Source organism: Haliaeetus albicilla, chromosome 23 (genome assembly GCF_947461875.1).
Source record: "Haliaeetus albicilla chromosome 23, bHalAlb1.1, whole genome shotgun sequence".
Lineage (NCBI taxonomy): Eukaryota > Metazoa > Chordata > Aves > Accipitriformes > Accipitridae > Haliaeetus > Haliaeetus albicilla.
Genome location: NC_091505.1, coordinates 9,079,944 through 9,107,029, shown reverse-complemented (window position 1 = coordinate 9,107,029; position 27,086 = coordinate 9,079,944). Strand labels below are relative to the sequence as shown.

The window sequence follows — 27,086 nt, the reverse complement described above, 5'->3', positions numbered from 1 at the left end:
ACAAATCCCTTGCATAATTCAGCCACTGCCATACAAATCATCCCGCTAGTAAAAGCCTTTTTGGAAAGCACAATTATATCGCAACAAACTTTGACCTAAATGTGCTGCAGCCGACAGCCCCGTATGGCAGGTTTTAAACTTTTGCCATCATTTCCTTCTAAGAGGCAAAGTGAATCTAGGTCACCCCTCTTGCTTGTTTGTAACGAGGTTAATTCTGATTTCATTCATGTTGTGTCCTTGAGTTTGAGATGGGGAAAAAAATGGGAGATTTGAAACGGCAAGTCAGCCTCAAAGTCATTCTTAAACCCCATCTCGGAGCAAAGGAAGTGGTTTGATGTTGCGTCCCAAGGCAACATTGACCGTGTCATTTAATATTGAGGGTATGAAAGGAATACAAAGTTTTCCTTCTTTCCCTTTTTATTTAGATTGCAGCGTTAAGCAGTTGAGCTGAATGAACAGGCCTCTGTCCGCGGCTTTTTGAGCGATTAACAAAAAAGCCTGTTCTGGGCGAGCGAGCTGTGCGCTCTGCATGAGGCTGCTGCTTCAGGGACAAAGAGGGGAAGTGGCTGAACACGAGGTTATTAGTTTGCCTGGAGCTTCTATGCAAGCACGACGGCATAAATAGAGCTGCTTGTCTGTTGATCTCTCTGCGATGGCAGCTCAGGGCAAGCTGCTGTATTCATCTCTTTATTGCTGAAGCAACCAGTGCTTTTCTTCCCAAGACTGGGATTCTCTTCCTCCATGCACACAGTACAGCTGTGTTGCCTCTGCAGTAAATAGCTGTGCAGTCCAAATGGAGAAGAAAAAAGTTGGGGAGAAAGGAACCACTGCGGTATGTGTTTGGCTAGAGAGTTGTGGGCGGATAATGGCGATTCCCCCTTTGGTAATGGTTTGGAAATAACTCTGCCTCCTGGCGACATGCTGGATTTAAGGGCAGAACTGAGATAAGGAGGGGGAAAAAGAGTGTTGGTCCTTATTTTGAAGATAATGGCCATGATGCAAGGAGGGACTAAATGGCTTATTTTAGCTGTGTTTGTCAGCTCAGGGAGGCTAAGCCTGTGCCAAGGAATGAACCTCCGTTGTCTGGGGTCTAGACCAGAATCTTAAACAAGAAAAACAGACTGCGCTGGAAAGGCACGTGCTGCAGCTCTCCAACGGCTGAGCACCGTGTCTTAGTGGCGTTTAAACCACCTCAGGCTGCTGGTATCGATACGGGAGGCAGGGGAGACCTCTAAACCCTCACCTGGTCTGCTCAGGGGTGGAGGAAACCTGCTCTGCCCATCACCAGGAGCAGCCCTGCAGGGCTCCTCTGTGTCCCGTCCAGGGCTAAACAGTGTGAGAGTAGCCCACGTGGCAAAGGATTTATTAGCCCCACTTCTCTGTCTGCATGTGTGTCTCTCCCAAAGGCCATTGTTTGAGTCAAAAGGCCCACTTGTCGAGAAATTACAACTTTTATTGCCTGTTGTTCTCACTGGAAATAAATATGAGTACTCAAGCCAGGCTGGGGTGGTGGGAGGGGAAGGATTCAGCTTCATCCAGCAGCTTTGTGCTGTGTGTGTGGATCTGGGGAACAGAGCGGGTGCTCGGTGGGACACAGGCAAAGGAGACAACTGAGCATTTCTGCTTGGGGACCTCCGTGTTAGGAGGGACTTCATGCTACAAAATTGCCTTTGCAGCTCACTGGGAGTTAGTGGCAGCGAAGAAACCACTAACCTGCCTCACGGTCCTGCCTGGTGTCTGCTTTTGCAGGGAGTTACAGTTCAAAGAAAACTTGCCTGCACCCTGTCTGCAACTGAGACATGCAGTGTAGAAGTTCAGAGGAAGGTTTCCTGGTGCTCTGGTTTTCTATGTTTCTCCTTCCTTCTCATGTCTCATCTTTCCTTTGAAGCTGGACATCAAAATACGTTTGAATAAGTTTGTGTTGGGGTTCTGAATTTCCCAGCCTGGTATTCCCTATCCAGCACTAACCTACCTGGTTAGTTGGGGGTGCTCAGGAGGCTGCTAATTATTTTGGAAAGCACGAGGAGTTCCCCAGGTCCGGTTAAAGCGAATGGGTATGTCACTGTTGCTAAGCAGGCTCAGTCAAAACGACAAGACAAATTGGCCTTAAATACGCCGAATTCAGTATAGTAGTATTTGTGGAGAACAGCCATTATCTTTGTGTATTTGACAAAAGTTAATTGTCTCTTTGACAAAATCAGTGTAGCAGTCAGCCTGTCCCTGTATGGGGGGTGGGGGGGGGGAATCCTTCATTTATAAGTAAGTAAGTGATTCATTAAGTAGCATTAAAGCTGTCTCTGAAGACAAAATAATCTTTCTAAAGAGGACTCAAGGTACCGAGAAGGAAGATTAATGCCTCAGCTATTTTTCAATTATGCAAGTTTTCATTTATTATAGTATACCTGGATTAACTCTTACTAAGCTGTGTGCTTTGGTAGGTAGGGTCAGGAACGAGGGCCTTTCATGCCACGGGACGAGTCCCGCGCTCAGCGAGGGGTGAGCGATTCTCTGCACGTGGCTGCGGCAATGGGCACAAGCGGCATGACAGGAGGGTGCCAGGCGCTGCCCCTCTAAGCTTCACTGTTAGCAAAGCTATTACATTTTTGCAAAAAGAGGGCTTGAAAAGCATTTATGGTGCTTGAATATTTTCCACTGATTGCATTCTGCTTGGTCTCCCCGTTTGTGTACATGTACATACCCTCCCCGCTGTGGTTTGGGTACTGAAGGGCTCTGGTTCCTGACCCTAATTCAGTTGCATTCTCCCGTGATCACGTTCATGGTCCTTGCACAATCAAATGAGCCTAAATACTTCTAACACACTGGGGGTATTTTTATTTCAGTATGATTTACGTCAGAGGTTCCGGTAAAGCATAATTAAAACGGTCTTATTGATACCTCTACCTTCATTTTTTTTTTTCCTTGCCACTGCTTCCTAGAGTGCAAGCCTTTTCTTAATTGAAGCAGTGAAGAGTCCATTTAGCAGGAAGGTGGGAGGAAACAGTCTGAAAATCGTTCACCTAAATCACTCCACCGATGAAAACAGTTGCTCGCTACATCTATCATAATTTCTTCTAAGTGTCTTACGAGAGATTAGTTGCTATAACTATGCAGATGCACACATGCCTGGTAGAGGCATGTAAATGCAGACCTTCCCATCTAGGGCAGTCGCACCGGGCCATGGAAAAAGACCGCTTTTTGCAAGTATAAATTACGCACCAAAAGAAGTTACCAGACGAAAAGCCCTTTTTGTGTTTTTCCTGTTGCAGCAGTTTCATAAAATGCGATCCCCCACTTCACATTGCTGTGCTAGCAAGTTGTTTTTTTTTTTTTAAGTATAAGTGAGGCCAAAATCTTCATTGGGCAGCTTCGGTGCTCTTGTCCCAGACAGCACCAGCACAACCGCCCCTGCCCTGCAGCTGGTATAGGATCAGTGGGGTTCAGCACAGTTTGCATTTATACTTTTCCCATTATTCAGCAATCAACTACCATTCACGACCACTAGGCAAAACCAGTTCCCTGTGGGACATCCCAGCTTGGTGGTCTTCACAATGGAAGGGGCTGGAAGACTGCACTAGCAGGTTTGGTGCTTAGCAGAAGACATTTTTTCTGGGTGCAGGTTTGCTGGGGCTCTCGAAAGCCTCCAGAGCTGGGGGAGAAGCGATAGCACTGCACACATCTTTAAGCAAAGCACTCATTAAGGCAGCTTTTCCCTTGACTTCAAACATCATCTTCATTAACTTCAAACTGTGTTTCTGCTAGTGAGTCCAAGCCACCTGCATATCAAGTTCAGGTCCTCTGAAGTCACATCCCAGTTTTCCACATCTGAAATACATCTGAAAGCATCTTAAAAATGGTGCAAACAGGTGCCAGAGCAGACTGGTGTGAATGTGAGAGGTGCTGAAAGGATGCGTCTGCGCGAGCTGCTCCCGTACCGCAGGTAGGTCCTGAACGTAGACCAGCCGAAAGTCCGTGAACAAAACTGGTTTACACAGAGAAAATATTTGCAAAACTATGCAGAATTCAGTGCAGAGTGTCAACCAAGAAGCCCAAGAAAACCAAACTTCAAGCCAAAACGCTCTCTTTGACAATTTGAAAATGCATGATTTTGATCATTATCTTCAAAAGACCACTTTGTTTCAAAATTGAGTGCTCTCCAGTCGCGGGGAAAGGGTGAAAAGCCGCTTAAAGCAGCTTGGCTCAGCCAAGGCCTGAGCGCAGATGTGGGGCTGGCTTTGACCCTGGGCTGGGGCAGACCCTGCTTGCTGCTCCTTTCGGCTGTGCCTCGCTGCTGCAAAGCATTTGCTTCTCGCTTCGTTCTTGACTCGCTCAACCGGGCAGTTGTAAAACCCCGGGCTGGGTTGTGACACAGCCTTTACGTTCGCTCGGGCACTTTGACCCGCGCACGGAGAAGTGGCTTTGGGCCGAAGCCGGCGGAGGTGCCGCGGGGAGGTGGGCAGCCGTGGTGGACAGCACCACGGCTGGTCTCCCCAGCCCATAAAACCTATTTTCTGGGTTTATTTTTTTCTAAATAAAGCTAAGAATTCATGTGGTTGCTGTTTTGTGGCTGTGACCTGACCGCAGGGGCTTGCTCTCTTCTTGCTCACGCCGGCGTGGGGTAAAGCACGCAGGGCGCGGGGCGAGCGTGGAAATCCCTGCCGAGCGCCGAGAAGCGCGCGTTGAAATTATTTGCGGGGGCTTCTGCATCGCCCCCGCCAGAACGGGGCAAAAAGCACCGCAACGAAAGCGAGGGGTTTTGTTCTGATATAAACCGGGTGAAAAAAGTTCTCGTGAGGATGGGACTGGCTCGGGGGGACCGGGCACCGGCAGCGGGACACAAAGGCGACGGCACAGAACGGGCAAAGCGTCCCCTCCCCGGTACCCCGTCTCCGAGGGGTCGGATCCCACTGACCCCCCCCCCGCCCCCGTCCCCGCCGCCGTTGCCGCGCGGTGGCGCCATCGCACCGGAGAGCGCGCCCGCTGCCCCGCGCCGCGCACCGGGCAACCCCCCCCCCCCCCCCGCCTCCCGCCTCCCGCCCCGCCCCGGGACGGGGACCGAGGTGCGCTCGTCCCCGCGGGGGTCTGCCGTCGGGGCGGGAGGAGGAGGAGGAGGAGGGGGAGGAGGAGGAGCCCCGGCGGCAGCGGGTCGAGGAGCGCATGGAGCGACCGGGGAGTAACGGGAGCTGCCCGGGTTGCCGGCTGGAGGAAGGTCCGTCGGTGCGGGCGGCTACAGCCCTGGCGGCCGTGCTTATCTTCACCATCGTGGTAGACGTGTTGGGCAACGCGCTGGTCATCCTCTCGGTGCTGAGGAATAAGAAGCTGCGGAACGCCGGTGAGAGCGGGGAGGGAGCGGGGCAGGCGGGGCGGCCGCGCTGGCAACTTGCCGCCGGCAAGGAGCGGAGCGGCACGGAACGGTACGGTACGGCACGGCACGGCACGGCACGGCACGGTACCGCACCGCACCGGGGCTCCGCCGGCCCCGCACGGCAGCGCTCCCCGCCCGCGGCCGGGTGGGAGCCGGCGGGGAGCCAGCGGCGGACGGGCCCGCAGCCCCTCGGCTTGGCCACCGGAGCGGTAAAAGGGCATCTCGGGACCCCCGGGGACCGCCCTGGCCCGGGTGGAGGGGCGGCGAGTCGCTCGTCTTTTTTCTCCGGTGGCCCGAGTCACGGCGGGGGGTTCCCGGCTCGCCGTCCGTCCGTCCGTCCGTCCCGTCCCGCTGCTTCTGTCCTCCAACTTCTCGGAACTTGTGTCTCCAGCTGGAAATCGAGGAGCCCCAGCTCACGTCGCCACTCAGGTAAAACCCGCGTTCCTTCCACCAGCAGCGGGCGGGGAGAGCAGGCGCTAAGGAAAACCCCGAGTGTCCGAGAAAGGAGCAGAGGAACACCGCTCCGGGGCGAGACCGGCCCGCTACAACGCCGAGCGCCTGCTTTTATGTCCCAGCCTTGAGTGTGGTTTAGCATTTTATCTCAAAGGTGCTGTGCCTTACATGACCAACTGGAAGCAGAGCGAAGATTTCCCACGTTTTTTCCGTGGGTCATCTGGAAGTCTGCTTTGGCACCTTAGGTATTGACCTCCCTGATAAATTAATCTAGGAAAATTCTTGATATTAACCATTTTTAAGAAGGCTGTGGGTTTTGAGCGTGTAGTTTGGTTTTTTTTGTTTGGTTTTTTTTTTTTTTTTTTTGCCTTTGCCGTTAGCAAAGAAATAGCACTGGATATAAATTTTAGTAAAGAAATAGCGCTGGCTATAAATCGCTCTGGAAGGAGTTTCAAGTAGTCTGTGTAGTGCTGCTTAAAACACACCGTAGAGTATGTTTTGCTAAGGACCACGCCACTGTCCGCTTTTATAGTGAAAGATGTAAAATGACCTTTAGCTTTATAGCTTGTAAAATGGTTTTAATTAAATATCTCCTGTGTTTATAATGTGTAAGACAAAGTCGTAAGGATTTTGGAGATGCTGATCTCTCTCTGTCTCGATTTTCTGTAAATATAGAGTAACTCAACAGAGTTCAGTAAAAGCAGCTGATGGCTAAGACTGATGGGACAATTTCCCCCCAGTGCCTTTAACATTCGATTGATTTATTAATGATAGCACAAAAATGGCCGTTGGCTTAGGCAGGTGCTGGATGCAGTGACCTCGACCAGTGAGTTGCTCTCTAACTGGTACACGAAACGCAGCCCACAGTATCCACAGTACATGAACATGCTGTCCTGGCTTTATGAGAACTTTAATATACTTGGGAAAGGTATTTTCCATCCTCTTCAGCTTTGTTTTAAAATGTGAGCACTGTGAGCTTGTGATCGGTGGTTCTGGGAAAGAAAAATAGAGACACCCTCCCCTTCTCCCCAAGATAACTAGTGGTTTATGTTATCTGGCTGGTTGGGCAGCAAGCAGATTTGAACCTATTTAGCTGCTTTTATCACCTTTCAAATTGTTAATCGCTTGAATGCATTTCATGTCTTAAGACTGCCTCTGTTATGAGTTGAGTTAAAGTTCCTGCAAAAGAGAAAAAGAACAGCTTTCCCTTGAAGTGACCACGGAGGTGTTTTCCAAATCTTAACCCTTGTCAGTAGCCCGTTGTCCGCTCTGCATGCAAGCTATCGGGATGTACGAGTAAAACCAACGCAAGTGAAATCATTGTTAATTGCCCTGACTTGTGGGGAGGTGCCTTTCATTGCAGACAGAACTTGAGGGTGACTGGTGGGGAATTCAGTGTTACACGCTTCAAAGCGGTGGTAGGTATGGAGAGACCCGTCCTGCTTTGTTGACCTGAGCATCGTTCCTCCTCCAGTCAGCAGCCTAAACTGGGAATGCCTTTGCCAAGTCACTAGAGAGGTTCAGCAGCAGGAAAGCGAGGTCGTCAGACCGATGGTGATGGTTCGAAGTTCAGTAAGGTAAAACATCTAACCAGCATTTAACTGGTGTCATCTTGTTTGGCTGAAAAGATCATGTGTGTTTAGGATGTTCAGACAATGTCCTGCGTCTGTCCATGTCAGGAAGCGAGCGGGCTGTCTGCCTCCCTGGACGCAGAATGAGAAGTCAGGGGTCTCAGCTCAGTTTGTGGTCCTCCTGACATGTGAGCAACACCACGAATGAGAGGGGCTCAGCTGGAGCGCGGTTGAAGGCCTTTGGACAAAGTTTTTCTGCTCATGTTCAAACCTATCCTCAGTCAGTCCAGTAAATGAAAAGGACACCCGTTATGGATGTGTCAGCTCTTGCCAAATCCTGGAAGCGCCAAGCCCTCCATTTCTGGAGCAAGCTTACAGGGAAGCTAGCAAGAGCCCCGCTACAAGGTCGTCCAGCTGGAGCTAAAACTGCATCGCCAGGGTAGGCTGGATTCAGGCTGGGATGTGAAACTGGCACTGCTTCAGTAGCTGCGGTGGGTGATCACTCTTGTGGGGATGGGGTTTTTGGTCCATCCCCCTGGCCCTCTCTGCAGCGCTTGGCACGCTTCAGCACCTCTGCGCAGCCGGTAGCTGCAAGGGGCAGAGAGGAGGAGTGTGGCTGTCAAGCGGGGTCTCACAAGGGGTACGTACCCTCTCCGGTGTGGTCAGCTGCCTGGAGGACATCAGCAGCTGCCCGGAGCTGAACGAGCAGAAGGAGGTGAGTGATGCTTGTGAGCAGAGGAAATCCAGATTCACTGAAAGCCCCAGGCTTCCTCTGTGGTGGACAGTTCACATCCCAGTTGGTTGTTCGATCAGTCATGCTGGAGAACTGCTGGCGTTAAGCTTTCCTACAGTAACGTCCAGCTACCCCGACACTCGGAGCTGCTTGTATGGTCTGAGAGCTCCAAACAAACCTCCAGGCTTTGGTCCGTATGTCCACACTGCAGGACATTTAGATGGTTGAGGGCGTGGGGAATAACTCTGCTCCTCTGGCAGGAGAGATGTCTGTATGTCTTTATGGGAGGCAGGTGAGAAGGGGTGAAATTTTTTGGCAGCTGAAAGCCTTCACAAACCTGGCCACCCTGCTATCCCTGCACTGGTGGAGTTTAAAAGCAGAATACCTGACCTCTAAAACTTTCCAAGAGAAATCACTCCACTCCTTTTGCCCTCTGGGAAGGTGTAACATATGTCGGGTCAGTGTTGGTGTGTCCTGTGTTGTTACTGGAAGGTGCTCAGAGTGCTGAGCACAGATTAGGACCCATGTAGGAAATAATAGGAGGGAACCGTGTGTTACATGGCATGTGCAGGATTGTGTCCAGCCGAAGGCTGCTGGCATGGCTGAGTCTACAGCTTTTCATTTGTGGGTCCTGCTAGCTTTACAAGGGTGAAAATCTGCACTAAAAACAGCCAATATTTTTCAATGAGTTAGCCTGCTTTTTGGGCAGAGGCTCTGGAAATACCCTTCTCTAGATCTCCTGCACTTGCTGCAGACTCAGGCACACAGCCAAAACACGCATCCCCTGAAAACCCACGTCTCCCACCAGTGCTGCCGGGAGCTTCGTGTGCAGAGAGCCATTTCTGCCACCTCGTGGGCCCTTTTCCCTCGTGGAAACATCACCTCTCCGGGGACCCGAAACCTCCGTGGGGGCAGGCGGCACAGGTATAACTCTAATGAGGTCACCGGGCTCAACCGGCTTTTAATCCTCTGGATATACACTATACACTGATGTTTGCATAGCACTGGGGATTTTGTTCTTAGACTGTCACACCGGCCAAAGTCAAGCGTCACACACAAGTCTGCATGTATTATGTCAACACAGTTCCCTTTGTCAGCCAAATGTGTACTCTTAGACGAAATACTAGATCAGTTTTGACAAGCCCTCCGACCAGAAAACTCTGTTGACTAGCACTAACGGTGTTTCCGTCTCCGAATACTGGCCGTTCCCTGGCTCCGCTGGGGACTGCAGGCAGGGTAACCAGCCTGTGGTTCCTGGGTCAGGCCATTTGCCCTCTGAAAATATTGGCACGACGCTAAGTTTTTGTTTGCTTGAGTGGAGTTTTTTATTTATTGTTCCAAGACCTCTGGAACTTCCTGGCTGGCCTGGGACATGTTTCTGTTTGTTTTTTTGTTTTTTTTTTTTTTTTAAGTCAATGTTAGGGATTTGGTGAGCTCCTTCATACACTTTGATGTGCAGGTTTTCTAGTTACAGATATGAAAAATGGTTGGCAGGTGGTATCTTCCCAACTTGCTTCTCAGAGAATTTTGTTATAGCTGAGATATACGTCATCCTTATCTGCAAAGATAAAAAGTAATTCTTATACTTTCTACATCTTCTGTATCAGGATAATTTCACTGTACTTTTTTAGCATCAAGCCTGTTGTATTGATAGATTGTTGCTTTTTTTCCTGATATACCTATTGCCATTAGGTTTTTTGATATCTTTTAGCTTTCTTTATAAAATGTGTTGATTTCCAGCTACTCATTTTTATAGTGAATTTTCTATTTATATGTTACATATTTTATTTATTTTTCTATTTGGCTCTTGTCTTAAAAAAATTCTTATTTTAAACCAAATAAACTTTTTTTGAATATAGTATTGGTTTTTTTGGGGGAAAGGAGGGCTCTACTAAGGCATCTTTAAACATCTCCCAGTAAGCATTGTGTTTTCTCTCAGTTATTTTTGTGTCTGATTGTTTCTGGTTTTGGGAAACTGACCTTTTATAGCCATGTTGGACCATGTTCTGCTTCCTTATCTCAGATGCAAGTGAGAGCTGTGATTGGTTTTCGTCTAGCTACTGCGGGATTTCCTTGTCCTAGAAAGCTATCTATTATATGTAAGTGAGTTGAGATTACTTTTTTTTTTTTAATTTTTTAAATTTCTTTTTTTAGCACCACAAACCCTCCAGCATCTGCCACAAGCCTGAAATTACATCTTTTCTTTCTGTATGTTGTGGGTAGATGCTTCAGGAGCTGCTCATCTGTTCTGCTGATTCATTTGTCTATAGCAAACTCCCACCAGTGCTTCTGCAGCAGGTGTCTTCGCTTTCTGGTGGGCTCTGTTGAGGGAAATGTGCTGTTTGTCGATGAAACAGTGTGAAGGTTGCTGGGACTCTGGAGTTGCACCCACTTCCCCGCTCCCTGGGTCCTCTAATGTGGAAGGGTGACACCCGGCACCCTCTTGCTCTTCGACAGGGATGGGTGCCCGTGACATCAAACGGGTGAGCTGCTGACAAACGGTCTCGCTGTTGCTTCTCCGCCGTTGGTGGGGAGTAATCCACGACAGTGTTTGCTTTTAGCTTCATTACTGACTCGCTCAGCTGGACCGCGATGAATTTGCCGTATCAAGCTGACTGCCAGCGATGCTTCCCGTGCCATCCACTGCGGGAACGTTAACTGCGGGGATGGGGCTGCTCCAGAGAAGCCTGGCTGGGGCTGGGGCTGGGGCTGGGGCTCGATGCGGGGATCGCCTGGGCTCTACGGTTGGTGCAGAGAAGTTGCTGGAAGCGGTCTGTGGGGTGAGCAGCGGGGGGGTACCCGAGTGCCCCCGGTGGGCGTGCTGGTGGGCACGTGTCGGTCCGTGGGCACAGCCCCGTGGCCGAGCTGATTTGGAGATGTCTCTGACAGCATCACCTTCCTGTGCTCCAGCTTCGGGGGGGTTTCACGTCGCGTTCCCACCCAGCCCCTTGCCCATCTCTCCTCCCGGCGGGGCTGAGCTGGGCTCCTCCCGGGCTGTGGGAGCAGCGAGGTGCCCAGAGTATGGAAGAGGAGGAGGAGGAGGCTCGGAGCCGCCATTCTGCTCGGAGCAGCGTTCGCGGCCTCGTGCTGTGCCGCTCCCATGCCGTACTCTGGGAGCTCCGGAGGAAGCAGCAGCTCTCTCGGGTGTGAGTAGGTCCTAAGTTTTTTTGGAGTGCGGTAGCTTCAGAAATATTTCTAAATTGGTCCTTCATACAGCTCCATAGGGGATCCCAAGGGGATTCCATCCCATCAAGTGTGAGAGGTCAAAGCCACTAATTTTTGGTTTTGCTTTTTTAATTTTTTTTTTTTCTGGGAAAAAAACCCTCCTTACGATTCATGTAAATGGGAGTATTTTTAGGAGTGCTGGATCTCAGGAGCCCTTTGTGAAACTTTGCAGAACTACCAGCAGAAATGTCTACTTCCCTGTCGTGGTTTAACCGCAGCCAGCAACTAAGTCCCACGCAGCCGCTTACTCACTCCCCCCCGGTAGGATGGGGGAGAGAATCAGCAGGGTAAAAGTGAGAAAACTCGTGGGTTGAGATAAAGACAGTTTAACAGGTAAAGCAAAAGACATGCACGCAAGCAAAGCAAACCAAGGAATTCATTCACTGCTTCCCATGGGCAGGCCGGTGTTCAGCCACCTCCAGGACAGCAGGGCTCCAGCACGTGTAACTGTTACTTGGGAAGACAAAACGCCATCACTCCGAACATCCCCCCCTTCCTTCTCCTTCCCCCAGGTTTCTATGCTGAGCATGACGTCCTCTGGTCTGGAATATCTCTCTGGTCAGCTGGGGTCAGCTGTCCCGGCTGTGTCCCCCCCCAGCTCCTTGTGCCCCCCCAGCCTCCTCGCTGGTGGGGTGGGGTGAGGAGCAGAAAAGCCCTTGGCTCTGGGTAAGCACTGCTCAGCAATAACGAAAACATCCCTGTGTTATCAACACTGTTTTCAGCACAAATCCAAAACATAGTCACATACAAGCTAATATGGAAAAAATTAACTCTATACCAGCCAAAGCCAGCACACCCCCCCGACTCCAACAAGTTGGTTTTTCAGGAAAACCCCGGTTTGGACGAGGACTTGAACACAGCCCCCTAAGTTGGGGATGTGCGGCTGGGGAACAGAGGTAAAATACTGTCAGTCACTCAGTAAGTCAGCAGTGCTCAGCATGCACTTCAGGTGTACTGGTGGTTTTAGCCAGGTGATATGTGGTCAAGCAAGTGATTATATTATAAATACATGATTTAAGAGAAATTAAGCAGGTTTCCACTAGAAACAGTAATTCTAGCATTTCTGAACTGGGGAATATTTCTCTTTGCCAAGCATTTGACAAAGGTTTTGTTACATGTTGGTGCAGGTCTCTATGCACTTACCCTCCAATTAGTTGAAACAAAAATCCTCTGATTAGGAAGATCTGCGTCTTGTATCACACAAAATAACACCCTGCCTCCCCGGGAGGGCCACCCTATGGGCCTTGAAACAAGAGTTAGAAAGCCAGGTTGAGCCCAGTGCTGAGCTCCCTTTCTCCCTCTCTGAATCCTTCCAACCCCTTTGCCCTTCCTTGCCTCTAGCAAAGGCTTTTCTTTTATTCCTTTCAGCCCCAAACAGCATTACTGCCTCAGGACTTGGTGTTCCTGAAAGATTTGGAGAGCCGAGTACTGGCTTAGATAATAGCAAATAATTAATTACCTTGCAGACAGCCCTTCCACACAAGCTGGAATGTTTTGGGAAGAGGGAAGGTGGGCATACGTGCTCAAAGTAGCTGCTCTCTGTGTGACTTCTGGAGTGATTAATTAAAAGGCTCAGGAAGACAACTGTCACGTGATGGCCTATAAATAAAATGGAAATTAATTCAGAGATGGTCTTTGTTTGCTTTTTTTTTTCTTTTTGCATTTTCACTGCATTTTGTTTGCTTTTCTTTCTCTGTGCAGAATGTTTAATCCCTTCCAAGTCCGTCCCACAGCAGAGACAGGGGCAGAGGAGGACAGGACCATCCTTTGGGCTGGTTGGCAAGGAGAAGGCTGTGCCACAGTCCCAGGACACTCCAGTCCCTGACAGCCCCGATCTGATGGGACTGCTCTTTGTGGAAGATGTAGAAGGAAAGCTGTGGTGTAGCTTTCTCATGTTTAACTACTCTCATTCCCAAAAGCTGGAGTGAGGCCCAATGAATCCCTGTGTTCTGAGACCATTCACTTGATGTCTTCTGTTGAGAGACCTCAGATCTTGCTTTGTTGAACAATCCCCAGCATCACCTTCAGATGTGATGTTGACAAACGCTGCGATGGCTGCGGGGGACTGAGGTCCAGCAGCCCGGGGTCCAACCTGCCCTGAATCCCTGCTTGTCCTTTGACTTAGATGCAACACTCGTGGGCCTGGGCTTGGTCCTGGATGAATTTCAGGCACAACTGAGCTGGATGCCGGAGCTGCTGGGGAATGAGTGTGTCACAGCCGTGGATCTGGGGCCAGCATAAAAGGATCCAGGTAGAGACGGGTTCAGCGAGGCCTGGGGCAGGAGGATGCAGAGAAGGTGAGGAAGGAGGGGGATAAGTGGGAATGCTGATGGAGTGGTGAGAATTCAGCCACAGCAGGATTTGGCAGGATGTGCCAAACACAGCCAGAGCGAACAAGGGTGGGCAGTGGGATGCTTAGGCTAACAGAGCATCTTCCCCATCCCGAGGGGAAAGGTGGGGAGAATTGGCAGCTCTGCCTGTTGCAGACATTCGTGTTTGATGGTAAGAGTAGGTGGGCTCAAGAGACCCTGAAGTCTTCTGGGAGGGAACGCAGCTGGCCCCGTGGGTGCCGAGCAGGTGGTTCCCGTGGGCTCTACGAGCCGTAAGTTAAATGGAGTTTAACGTATTTCATCTTACTCCTGGCCCTGTGTCTGGCCTTCAGGTCTGAGCTGTGAGTTTTATTTCTGTAGATATTGCAGCAGAAAGTAGAGCAAATTGAATCTTAATGGGGTGGGTGAAATCCACAGTCACATTTGGATGCATTAGGAACTGGAGCCCTGGCCCGTGCTGCCAGAGGGAGGGAGCAGCCTCCTCGCTGTGCCCACAGCACCGATCCTGCAAGGTGCGGGCTGCCCGTGCGGGCCAAAATGGGCGACACGGGGCTCTCCTGTGGCTTTAGCTCTGTCCTACTTGTGCGGAGATTCACAAGGAGGGATTTAGGAAAAGGAGGTGTTCTGCAGGTGGTCCAGGATTTTCCAAGGACTTGTGCAGGGTGACTAATTTGTTTTCCTGCACGCTGCGGGGTAAGGAGAGCCTATTGATTGAGGTCACCACGGCAGCTTAAGCCAGCCCTGGGACTTGCATACGAACATGGCGTAGGAGGGTTTGTGGAGTGGGCAGCAGGTAGAGACGGTAAAAGGGAGTAAAAGACTGGGGTCCTGGTGCATGGGAATGGGTTTGGGCTCTGCTTTTAGGGTGGAACTGCTGGAGACGGGGAGGAGATGATCTGTGCTCAGGACTGGGTCTTCTGTATCTACCCAGTCTACCTACTTATTCTCCTGCTTCTGTCTGCTGGCCGGTTTCAATGGCAGGAGCCATCCCGATCTCACCGTCTTCCCACTTTTTTGGTCCTGAGTCCCATCTGCAGGCTGCTGAAATACTCCTGCCTGGCCTTTTTAGTGTTGTACATTTGTCCTCCCAACATATTCGTCAACACTCAGTTTTGGGGCTTCCTTGGGCCAATGGAGAGTCCCTGGCTCCGAGGAGAGCAGAGTCACACCTCCCATCGGAGGGACTGGGGCTCGTCCGTGTGGCAAGGGAAAAGGTGATGGGACCTGTGTTTTGAGGCATGCTGACAGAGAAGGGAAGGGTTGGGGACATCGGGGGAGGCGTGTGGGGCTCCCACTCATGTCCCCCGGGGAACAGCAAAGCAGGGATGGCAGCGCGGTGGCACTTCCCCCGCGCTGCTGTTGGTTTCCAAGCAAAACCCAGTGTTGTTCTTGGCTGGTTCCTAGGAAAATGGATTATACCATATTCAAAATATTCACTCCTGGATTTAATAATATTGCAAAAATAACTTAAACATATTTCTTTCAGAATCTTATGGTATTCCATGGAAATGCTGTCTGTTTTTCTGCCGGGGTTGCCAAGCATGTACTCCAAAGCCAACATTCATGCAAGTCATCACTCTTTTAAATAGAAGGGGAGAACAATAGCCTGTGTTGGTAGCTTTGGCCCCATGCTGTCTGAGGACAATGGCTGTATATTGTACCACTCACTACCTTCAGCTTTTCATCAAAGTTTCCTGGGTCATAGCTCTGTGTTGACATCGCTAGAGAGGTGCCTTGGGGAGCAGAGCCAGGGCTGAGCGGATGGGTAGCCTTCCTCTACGACTACACCTTTTCCAGGTTAAATTGTTCTTCAGTCTCTGCACCTATAGAGACTGTTCTTCAGTCTCTACACATCAAGGTCCTCCCTCCTCATCCTTTACTTTGAGATGCTCTAGAACTTTTTGGCAGTTGCCTCAGTTGTGGAGGAGCTGGGAAGGTGGTGGAGGCTTCTCGACACTGGCCTGGTGTCTTATCTGCAGAGCTGGCATGAGCCAGCCCAAATAAAAGCAAACCCCAGCCCCTGTGATTGATTGCCCAGCCAAGTGAAGTAGCCCAGCCTTACAGCACCTCCAGGCCAAGCCTGCGGCTTTTCTGTGTGGTCGGGGAGGAGGTCAGAGCTGAAATTCAGGAATAGTCTGGCCAATGGTGCCATGAGGACATGGGCATAAGGTATGTTAACTTTATCTTGAGCATAGTAAGCACCCTTTCCAGTTCCTGGTACAGAGACTAAAAGCACGGCATGACAATGTAAAATGTCCCTGGAAGAGGCTTCCAGTAGCATTTGGAATAGTCTGGAGTTGGCAAAATTCACGTTCCTGCTTTTCTCTCACACTCTCCATCGTCCTCTCTCACGCTCCCCTCCCATCTCCACTCTTCTGACTCCTGGTGGAGGGCAGATCATGCTCACACTAACAGTACCTGTTAATATCTGACTGAAAATATATCTGTCTCTTCCGAGGTTTGCACCATTAGCTTATTTACAAATGGCCAGTATGATCTCAGCATCTCAATAAACAGCAGCAGCAAAGATGAAGATGCGTTAAAAAGTTAGCTCTTCTCTGCTTTCCATCACTAGTTCTGCCTGTTTTCTTTCTGGCCTTTCAAAAAATATTGGCACCGTCTCTGGACCTTTCAGTGCTCTCCTTTGCAGGGAGAGATTAAGCTAGAATAAAGTATACTGGTCCCTTTTATGTGGAAGTAGATGTTGTCAAGTCAGAGATTATATCTTGGCTTTTCCAAGGGAAGACTAGAAATGAAAGAAACCTTTTCCACTATACCCAAGATGTGAGTGTTAAGTCAGCGGCAAGCTCTGCCTTTCTGTCTTAGGTCTTATGTCTCAAACGGTCTTCCTATGAATCAAAAATGATTAGGCAAAACGAATTGGACTAAGTAGAAAGCTTGCTGACAAAACCCTTTAAGAGTCGGTGTAGTTGACAGGCACTGAAATGATCAGATATTGCAGTATGGATTGCAAGCTCTGCCTCTCTTGTGCTCGTTCTTGGGAGTTTCTGTAGGGCAGGCAGAAGTGCGGTGCGAGGACTTGCAGAAAAAAGCACGTGCGATGGGAGAAGCAAGGACTTGTTTAGTGGGAGGCTGTCAGGCTAATCTCTGCCTTCAAACAGGCAGTCCTGCCTGCCGAGAGCTATTGCGGCCAGCAGTTAGAGCAAAGAGAAGCAGCAGGACTCGCAGCTCTGTGCTGTTGTAGACGAGACGCAAGCTGGCAGCTCCCGCAGGTGATCTCCTTGCATTTCTTGCTGTGATGCAGCTGGGTGCCCGGGGCGCAGAGCGGTGCCTTTCTGCACGTCCAGCTGTGCCCTTGCACGGCGCCCTGTGTTTTTAAGGGATCGACAAGCCCAGCCTGTTGCGAAATGCCCTCTTTCAGGGCACTTCTCGCCCAGGTTAGGAGTGGACCGAACATCTAGGTGTATGCAGTGGTCTTCTGGTCCTTCAGAGATACACCAGCTTTATCCTCGTAGGAAAACAGAGAACTTTTTAGGCAATGTACTCATGTTGTTCCTCACAGATGCTGACCGGCCAATTCTTAATGACCCAAGACCTCGCCGGGGACTTCAGAGGGCTCTGCTTTCAGGAGGACAGCTGCAGTGAACAAAACATTCCCTGCCTGGTCTAGACGAGCATTGAAAGGTGAGGTGATGCTGTCTGCCACCACCCAGCTAAGCCCTTCTAAAAGGCAAGTCAGGACAGAGGAGCTGGGAACTGACTTGAGGGAAAACCTAGGTGGGAAACCCAGGGTTTCCCGTGCAAGGCAATGAGGGAGTAAAATTGGCTTGCTTTGCCTAATTAGGACAATAGACTAATTAGCTAATGAGAGAAGCCTTCCCAGTGTAGATGTAACATCGGAAGCCATTAATTAAAAGTCTTGCTAAATCCCAGGCTAGACAAAGCCTTTGGGATTAGTGTGGGAGCAAGAAATAACCACTGGATGAACACCAGCATTGTGTCCCTTAGCAGACACACAGCCTTCTCCGCCTTCTCCGTGGAGTCTTTAAAATAATAAATTTGCTTTGGAATAAATTATACAGATATGGAAACAGAGCAGTGGGCAAGCAACAAACAGGGCTTACAAGGAGCTAGACTGTTTCAGCCTTCCTGTGGTAGCATCTGTTTTTCCTTACTGGTATTTTGACTACAGTTCTCTCTTTTGTTATTTCTTTTTTTGAGAAAAATTTCCCCCAGGAGAGGCTGGATTTCTTCTGATTGATTGTTAGCTTTACAAAAACAGTTGCTGCTGCTGGACGGTTCCCATTGCTTTGATGAACCAGCCCTTCACAGTTTTTTCTTACCTTTGGAAGTGATTCTTTTGCCCATTTACAACAAATGTGAAAAGATACCCACTTTTCCTCCCATGTGGAATGAAGACAAATGATCAAACTCTGACACTTTTTTCCTGGAATGGGATCCTGGTTTGTAATCAACCCTTGTATTTTCCTCTCCCCTGTTTTTAAATGAGTTTCAATTCCTAGCAATCAACAAAACTGTGCTCTGAAGAGGTGACTCAGATGGCGAATTGTTATCCCCCTCTTCCAGCTCCTATAGTGTTCATAATGTGGGCAGAAGCTTCTCCTGTGAGGGTGCTGCTGAAGGGCATGCCACCCTGGCTCCCGCAGAGGTGGCATGAGTGTGTCAGGTCTCTGCTTACACTGACTTATGGTAGGTGCTACTAGGAGATTTTACCCTATGGTTTAATATGCATTACCCTACAGTGGGATACTCAGTTAATGGGCAGGCACCCGTGTATGTATCTCGCTGGTGAGGTTTGCTTGTGAGGTTTTAATGGTTTGTACTCCCAGAAGATAAAAGTTGGCAGAGAGGTGGCTAGCATGAAGGTAGTTTTGGTGTTAAGGGGAGGGTGGTTGTGCTGCAAAGTAAGTTGTTGTGCACTGTGGTCCCGTGCTTGTTGCTGTATGGCTGTGGGACTTGGCTGATACCCCTGTGTTGTAAGGGTCCTTACTGCAAAGCTGGTGAGTTGTTGGGCCAAGCCCTTAGCCACAAGCTGTCCTTAGCTGTGGTAAAATGCTCCCCAAACTGGAGCGGAAGGATACAGCATGTCAGTGAAGAGGAATTGCTGAGCAGCCCTTTGTCTGGGTTAGCTTTCTGCTATGGTCATCTAAGACAAGTTCATTTTGAAATAGAAAGCTGACTGGTTATTCTGCACCGTGTCACCCAAGAAAAGCACTTATTTTTTTAAAGAAGAAGAGAGAGAGAAGCCAATTTCTGAAAGGATTAATTTTGTGCATGTCCTTCCACACACCCTTGCTTCTCTAATTCTGCTGAGACTGCTGTTTTACGGGCGAAACCAGGGAGAGGAAAGGTGCTGTGTCCGGGGCATCTAAACGCGTTTGGCTGCTGACTGCAGGATGAGGATGCCAGCGTGGATGGGCTCCTGGCTTTGTATTGCACTTCTATCTTTGGAAACCCAGTGGCCCTTTTTGTTCTGATGGGTCTGTTTTAACTCTTGGACTTTCCTCAAAGCAGGGTTCTCAGCGTGTGCTGAATCCTTTTAAAAGTAATCGGGTGGGATTTGAATTGGCAGCCACAAGTAACTGGTGGTGCAGCTGCGGTTGTTGGGGCACCCTGGCCGCAATGCCTTTAGCAGAGCATAAATGAGTTCCTAGTAACGCTGTTAGAGTAAAAGGCGATCCCTGCAACGCGTGCGATGTCCGTGGGTTGGATATTGAGCGCTTGGCCTGTTCTCCTGCTGTGCTGTGCGTTCCTGGGGGGGAGGAGAGCGGGGGGAAAACAGGGTGGATTCAGGAGAGAGAATGACCCCCTCCCTCCCAGGCATCCTAGAGCTCCGAATGCTTGAACATCTCTGCTGTAATGGGAAGATAGATACTTTGCAATCACGCTAAAAAGGTACTGTATAAAAGACTTCTGATTTGGCACCTTTTGTCCTTCTGACTGGTGCTGACTTTAAAGCAGGCACGGTATCTGCTGGAGTGGCCTTGAAGTGGCACAGGAATAGCAACAGGGGAAACTGGAGTGGAAGTTCCCTGCAAAGTTAGTAAAAGGACAGCCTGAAGCTGAAATGTCATTCACTTGCAAAAGAGATGAAAGTAGCTTTTGCTTGAACACGGCCCCTTTCTTATACCTCTGCCTGTGATCTTTGTGACTATGTATTTGTCAAAAATGGTTTTCAGTTTCCTGTTGTGGAGGTTGTGAGTAGTTAGAAAGCTCTTGTGCTGGCTTTCTGGGCAGCTGGGAACAAAACTCGATGCTATTGATATCCCTGCCACCAAATTGGGCCTGGCAACTTTTATTCTTATCCTTTGCACTTAGGAAAGTAAGATGGAAGATGTGATTTCTTTAGCATGGGGATGACCTGTGGACTGTAACAGGAGCGTCCTTTCCAGGGGACTGCTGCTGGACAAATCCATTTCAGACCCACGATGTGCTGCTTTCTCTGTCCAAGACAAGGAGATTTAGAGCTGTAGTACCTGGAAGAAGCTAAGACGTGTTTGTGTCCATCCCATCGCCACGTTTACTTTATTTCTGTCAGAAATGCCTAGTTTGCATTTTAACAGATGCATGAGGGATAACGCTTCTTCCCCTTGAGTACTGCTGGTGGTAGGCTGAGACCTATAGATCAGCTGCCTGTGCAGCTACAGTTTCACCTCACATTGTATTAGTTTCCCCACCTCATTCCTTCTCCACCCATTTAAAATTATTTTTGCTTTTAAGTGCTTTTCCAAGCTGTGGAAAGCTACTGACATTCCGAAACTCTCAACCTCTATCACAGAGAACACAATTCTTCTGCATTCTCTATCAAGTGTTTTCTAATTCATTATTCCAGTAACACCTAAGCTTTCAAACATTTGTGGGTTGTTTAAATGTATTAACTCTATGAATTCTGAATGTACGTGTCTGCTAATGCATCAGATCTATTCCTTGTGCCTCTTGTATTTCTCTGTCTTCCTCAAAATCATGCTGTATTAATTCCTTCAGTGATTAACAGTGCCTGCCTACGATTGTGTTGGAATTATCTTGAGAAGTAAGAAGCCAGCTAAAATTCAAAGCAGGACAAGGCAATCTCGATAAGGAATTTGAAAGTGCTGCAAAATTATACCTAAAAGAGATCAAGCACCTCTGTTTCAAAAGCTACTCTGTCCTTTTCCCTTCCTTCTGAGTAGTAAATGACCTGCATTAAAACAGTTTAGGTGAGCAACAAAACACATCTATATGTAAGAAGCAAAAAGACAGAAATAGAGCGAGATGAATCCAAAATTATTTTGTGAAGCAACTTGGAGCCTTCTAACTTAAGATCTGCGCTCTGAATCATTGTGCAGAAAAATAACCCTTTGTCCACGTGAATGGATTTAGATAGGCTTTAAAAGGAAAGGGTGACATGAAGTTGGCTGCTTGGGTTTGCCTTGTGATGAGGATGGCTGTCTTTTGGGGTCACCTCTACTGCCATCCTCTCAGTCTCCCCTTTCCCGTGACAATCCCTTGGAATTGGGCCAAGACAGTGTCACACTGGGAAGTGATGTAAAGCCAATGAGTAGGGTTTCATGGCATGGAAAATATTTGCTCTCTTCTGCGAATCGTCTTCCTTTTCCTTAATCTCTGAACATCTCCATGCATAATCTCGCCTATAATTAAACCCACGTTGGAACCAAGAGTGTGGCACCTGGTAATTACTTTATTAATTAATATTGTTCATATGACTTTTATTATCTTTCAGTTATGTTAAAAATGGATTTTTATTTGCCATTGTTCGAAGTCAAGAATGTAGCGTGTATTTAAAAAACACACACAAACCCAACCCTTTTTCTGTTGGGGGTGAAAAAAAAAATCCCACCCACAATCCATGTTCAAGGCTTCCCAAGTATTTAAGCAAAATTAGTAATTGTCTTTAAGGAGTTAAACTTGTGGAGCTTTAACTGAGAACTACACAACCTTTTTTGGTAGTTGTGGAAAGGAAAGATCTGGGGTGTGTGTCCAGTTTGCAGTCCAGCTTCGGGACGTCTGTTTTAGAAAGTTGTACCCGGGGAGGTTTAAGTGGCTGGAAAGATATATATATAACACAAGTGACTTTGCATTGCGTCCTTCCCCTGCCCCTTCGCTCGTCCCGTGTGCTCAGGCTGCGGGCAGGGGCTGTGCCTGGCCTGCCAGAACGGAGCCTGGGTGCTGAGCTCCTGAATTGCTTTGCCTGGGCACTCATATACCAACACGAGTGACTCACGTGCTTTCCATCTTACCAAAAGTTGCAACTTCTGCAAAAAAACCAAATCATTTTATCTGTGACTCTGGCAGCCCAGGGATTTGTATGAACAGCTTCCTTAAAGGCTAAAGGGGCTGAACAGGGATGCAGGTTTTTACACTGTTCTTCTGAGAGAATGGAGATGAGCCTTCAGAGCTGGCTTGTGCTGGCAGACCCAGCCAACCAAGATGTTGAAGCTGAAGAGCAGGCTTTTTGCATGCTAACTGATATCCAGAAGTTTTCTTGAAATGTGCTGGTTAAAGAAAAAAAATTATTGCATCCGTAGGATACCGAAACTTCATCCTAGTTCATGGATTTATCTAATTCAACTTTTGATTTAGATTCTAATTTTTCACGCCATTCAGAAAACTTCCCTGAACAAGGAGCAGGAAAGACTATGGAAAGCTGAGCACTTGTTGACTCTAGTGGCCCAGTCCTCTACAATCTTATTCCTCATCTAATTAGCAAAGTGAGATAACCAGAGGGTAGCATTTTGTGTAAACTCATAGATGCAACCTGCTGTCTTGCAGGGTTGCGCAGAGCGGTTGTAAATCAGGTAATGCCTTTTATCTTACAAGTGGCTTCATCTCCTGCTCTGAGTAGATAAAAGGAGTATAATAGGGAGCAAGTATTACTCATGCCAACTTTACGCATACTTGGCTATGATGCTCCTTTTGGGAATGTTTCCTTCTCCAAAGAGCCAAATAAGAAGTGTCATCCTGAAAATGATGACCGATTAACAAACTGCAACATGGAAATACTAGGGGAGGGAACAGCATGTGGCCCACGTAAAGCCTTGTAGCAACTGTGGAGAGCAAAACAACTGGACTTGATTCATGGGTGTATCTTTAAAAATTCAAACATGAAATAACCCAAGAGGAGCTGGTTGTACAGCTGTGTACATCATCAATGGTGTAGTCCGGGTTTGCTCAGCATCCAACACTTGCAAGCCAAAACTTTGGGGGAGTTTCAGTAAGAAAAGTACCTTGTAATTACACAGGGGTTAAAAATGTATCATTTCTTATTAGAAGTGTATCTGGCCAAATTGTAAGGCTTTTTTCTCTTCTTCCATGGCTAGTTTTGTTTAAGACCTGCTTTGCAACAAAGCTGGTAAAGCCAGGCTTTTTTACTTCAGGAATTGGAGGAAGTACTGCAGGTTAACCTACAGGCCAGGCTAGAGGTATTTTATTAAGACCACCATGGGGGAAGCCTGATTCTGATTTCTTTGTAGAAATTTCACAATTTGGCAGTACCGGCTGGCAGACTTCCTCTTGATTTTTAAATGACTGGATATTAGGACTGGTCTGAGTAGAAAGCTTTGTTTGAATGTGAACTTCAACTAGAGATTAACTGAGCTTTCTTGAGATCCTAATGGTCCCGTGCCCAATTAGAAGAAACCAGTGGTTACTGATCATTATAGTTAGTGTTTTCATTCACATATCTGTTCTAAATAGAACTTTTCCAAAAGCTTCTGTCAAAATTTAAATGGACTGTTTATAGCAACCAGCCAGTAATACAATATACTGAGCAAAATGTGCTGAGCATATGAAACAAGGAGGGTTATTAAGCCATGAATAAATCATTGGTTCAAATCAACTTGCACTAACGATAGTGCCCATTTAAAGAAAATGTACCATGTAATTCAAAGTGTTTCAGAATTAATAACAATAATTATATTCTTAATCACCAGGAGGCAATGTTTCTTTCCCTTGCAGCAGAGGAAACCTTAGTAATGCAGGATTTATACTTCTCTAGATGTAAGCCCTAATTTCTCCATAGCAATCGTATCAGACACATGCCATTGTGTGGGATTATTCCCCTCTGCTGAATGGGGAAAGTCAAAGAAAGATTACAAATTTGGCCTTGTATGTTGTTTTAGGAAAAGAATGGCTTTGACTCTTAATTTCTCTTCTATGGGGAATTGCCATGTCCAGATTTTGGTTTTGGTGCTTGGAATTGGAACAAAAAGTCAAAATTTCCTGCAGACTGAAGAAGGTTGATTCTAGCTTGTCAAAACACCTCTTTACTGCTGAAACATGAAGACATTTAAATGTGCATATAAGGTAAAACTGAATATTTGCATTCAGATAAGTTGAGATGAAGTAAGCTGAAGCATGTTTGCCTACCAAGCTAATTCATTTAGTCATTTGCTACTGAAAACTCTGTCCAAATATCAGCATGTTTCCCTTGAAGATTTTGGATTTTGGTGCAGCAATGTTTTCTTTACTTGACAGAGAACACTGCCTTAGAAAGCAAGTGTTCCTAACAGCTCCGCAGAGTTGGGAAGAGGACCTGGGCCTCTGGGTGCTCAGCCCCCAGCTCTGTCCGCGGGGCCGCAGCTCCTTCAGCCCGTAGGCAGCCGTGCCTCAGGGATGCAAAGCTCACCCGTGGGAGAAACACCGAGGTGACCTTTTTTCCTTGTGTAACGTCTTGTACAATGAATCATTCCATAAATTGTGGAGGCTTTACTTACAAGAAGTGCGTCTCATTTGGGTAACCAGGTCGTCTTCAGGTGTGGGTGGCTTCTTCCACCAGTTGTGCTGTTTGTCACCTGTGGGAGCTTCGTGCCCGGGGGAGCTCTCACCCAGACAGCAGGGTTATGGCTTTCTTGGAGACCGCTGAGCTAACTGGGAAGTTAGGCTTAAATGATGCAGGCTTATCTTGGAGGACACTTGTAAAGATCTGTCAGATTTGCAAGCATGCATTTTCTGTGAATACGTCCTAAAACTTTTCTGGCCATTTTTCAACCGTGGGCTCCTATAGCATCAGCTCATGCCAGGCACAGCATCTTTCCTCCCTGCTTAGCCTTAGCCATTGCTTTCTGGCACATTTTCTTCTCCAGTTAGGTAACTTGTTAAGTGAAAGCTTTGTGCATCAACTGTCTTGTAAGATTTTCTTACAGATTCACTGTAGCAGTGTTTAAAAATGAACTCTCTTATTAGAAAAACTGGTGTTTTATTAATATTATATGCAGCTCTGGTGTGCATGGCTGTGTGTCAGGGAGGAGCGCTGTCTTAAGGCACATTATCTCCCTGTTGCCCAATATGTATTTCCTTGAACTTTTCCGTGAGGCAGCTCCTTCTGGCAGCTGTTGGCAATGGGGCACGGGACCAGATGACCCTCAGGTCTGCTTTGATGTGGCTGTTCTCATGCTGAGAACCTTCATCAACCCGTTGGTCTCCATGAGGTATGAGAAAGTGTTACCTTAACAGACCTCTGCGGAATAATTCAATGTGTGGTAAATATTGATCTTATTTATCTGGCTTTCTAAACTGCCTTTCTGCTTCCAGTGGCACTAAAAAGTCCAAGAAGTTATTTACATAGAGAGCTGAAAACATGGGGAACTGAAGCAAAAGAAAAACAATCAAAATCTAAGCTTTCTGCAGTTTGCCCAAGACACCATGTATTGCAACCCCTTGCCTTAGTGCTCTATGTAATTTCTGGGGAAGCCTGTTATTTATTATATTGGAAATAACTATTTGAATTCATTCATTGTAGATGTGTACAAGTATGTTCCCAATCAAGAGGAAGAATTTAAAGTTACTTTTTGAGCAAGTACTTTCTGCAGGTTTGTTTTTTTTTTATGGTGCTTGATGCTCTTTAGCCGCCTAAAACTTGAAAACAGGACAGTTCGTGCCTTGGGATGGGATGAGGTGGAGTTTGAAGAATAGAAAAGCACCAGAAACAACTTCTTAACTTGTAACGTTACCTACAACCCCCTTAAATACGCCTTTCAAAACCATTTTTTAAAGTGATGCTCCTGATGTTGTTGCCACAGAAGCAGTGAGAGCATTCATGCTCACTTCAGTACACCAGGATTAGCCCTGTTGGGAATGTCCCAAGTAGCGAAAAAAGGTGAAAGAGAGGTTTTACCCTTGAGACTTGTCAGTACTGAGAAGAGAACTACCGAGTGGGTGGGTTTGCCTACAGCAGTATCAGGTGTGCCACCACACTTGCTTTTCCTTGTCCTTTGCTGAAAAATAGAAGAAAGCACCAAGGGAGTGGGATAGAAATGAGAAGAGAGAATGGTAAGGACATGGAGGGATGAACCCCTAGGCTGTGGGATGTAGATTTATGGGTCTCATAATAGAACTTGTGTTTGCAAATGTTTTTCTGCTTTTCCTAGTGAGAGGCAGTAGTCCAATTCTGTTCTCTTTAAGAGAAGGATCATTTATGCTCTCAGCATGGATGCTATTTCCAATTTTCCACATCCTTTCAGTGCCTCAACAATCTCCTGTGAAGATAAAGTGTGTTTATTGTTTTGGTTTTTTTTTCCACATGAGGTACTGTGGTGTCCTTCATTAAGGCCTCTGTGACTGTGTATCTCTGGGAAATGAGTGCAGATAGGTAATCATTCGCATGATATCATGTGCCAGAGTCGAGATCTGTGTAATTATCTAAAAGACTGCATATGCCATGAGCTACAGAGTTGAAGAAATTTGGGGCTTCTAACCTGGACTTTATCTAATATCTAGTTTTGTCTTGGATATTATGTGGGTAATTCACATTATGTCATTCAAGTTTCCAAAATACATCTCCAGAGTATTGGTAAATTCCGAATTCTATTTTGCCCTGTATTAGGGATTGGAAGAGTTCTTGGATGATTTGTAATGAACATTAATCATAATTATAGGCATGTCATTTTTGGAGCTTTTGAATTTGTGTCCTCTCAATGTTTGTGTGACTGTTGCAGCAGGTGCAAATATTGATGTAAACACAAGACCACATCCATGAAAACAAATCTGTAAATGGTCAGAAGACTGATGCATACTGAAGTAGGGCTTTCCTTCCCTGGGCTTTAAATAGCATCAGCAGAACCGTTACCTTCCCAACGTGTTTTCACTTTTGTTCATAATACAGAGAAGAGCCAGCTTTGCCTTCCTTTACAACAAAAACCTGTAATGGATAATAATCCCACTAAATCCCGATAACATCTTTTAAAACCATTTGCACATTGCAGGAGATTGTGTAAGTGAGGGAGGGTAAATATTTAGAGAAGAGAAATGTACTCTCGTAGCCTGAAGCTAGTGGGTGTGTGATATGGACACATCACCCACAAACGTGTTGTAGGATGCACCGTGGTGAGGTAAGGCATAAAACATCTTTCTCATCGTGTGCCCAAGGGCGCTGGACCTGACACTTCCAAGAAACAGCAAACTCCAGTTTGTTTTCGGAGGGCTTGTTCCCACGC

General features: G+C 47.5%; 1 protein-coding gene across 2 annotated transcripts in view; it reads left to right on the top strand.

Moving 5' to 3' along the window:
- Positions 1-5,132: 5,132 nt before the first annotated feature.
- The window catches only part of GPR50 (G protein-coupled receptor 50), a 48,006-nt gene continuing 26,052 nt past the window's right edge, over positions 5,133-27,086 (top strand). For both annotated transcript variants that reach the window (XM_069811126.1, XM_069811125.1), the window contains exon 1: positions 5,133-5,329. In XM_069811126.1, the coding sequence (XP_069667227.1) occupies positions 5,155-5,329 (175 nt within the window). In that variant the 5' untranslated portion in view covers positions 5,133-5,154. The remainder of the gene's footprint in view (positions 5,330-27,086) is intronic.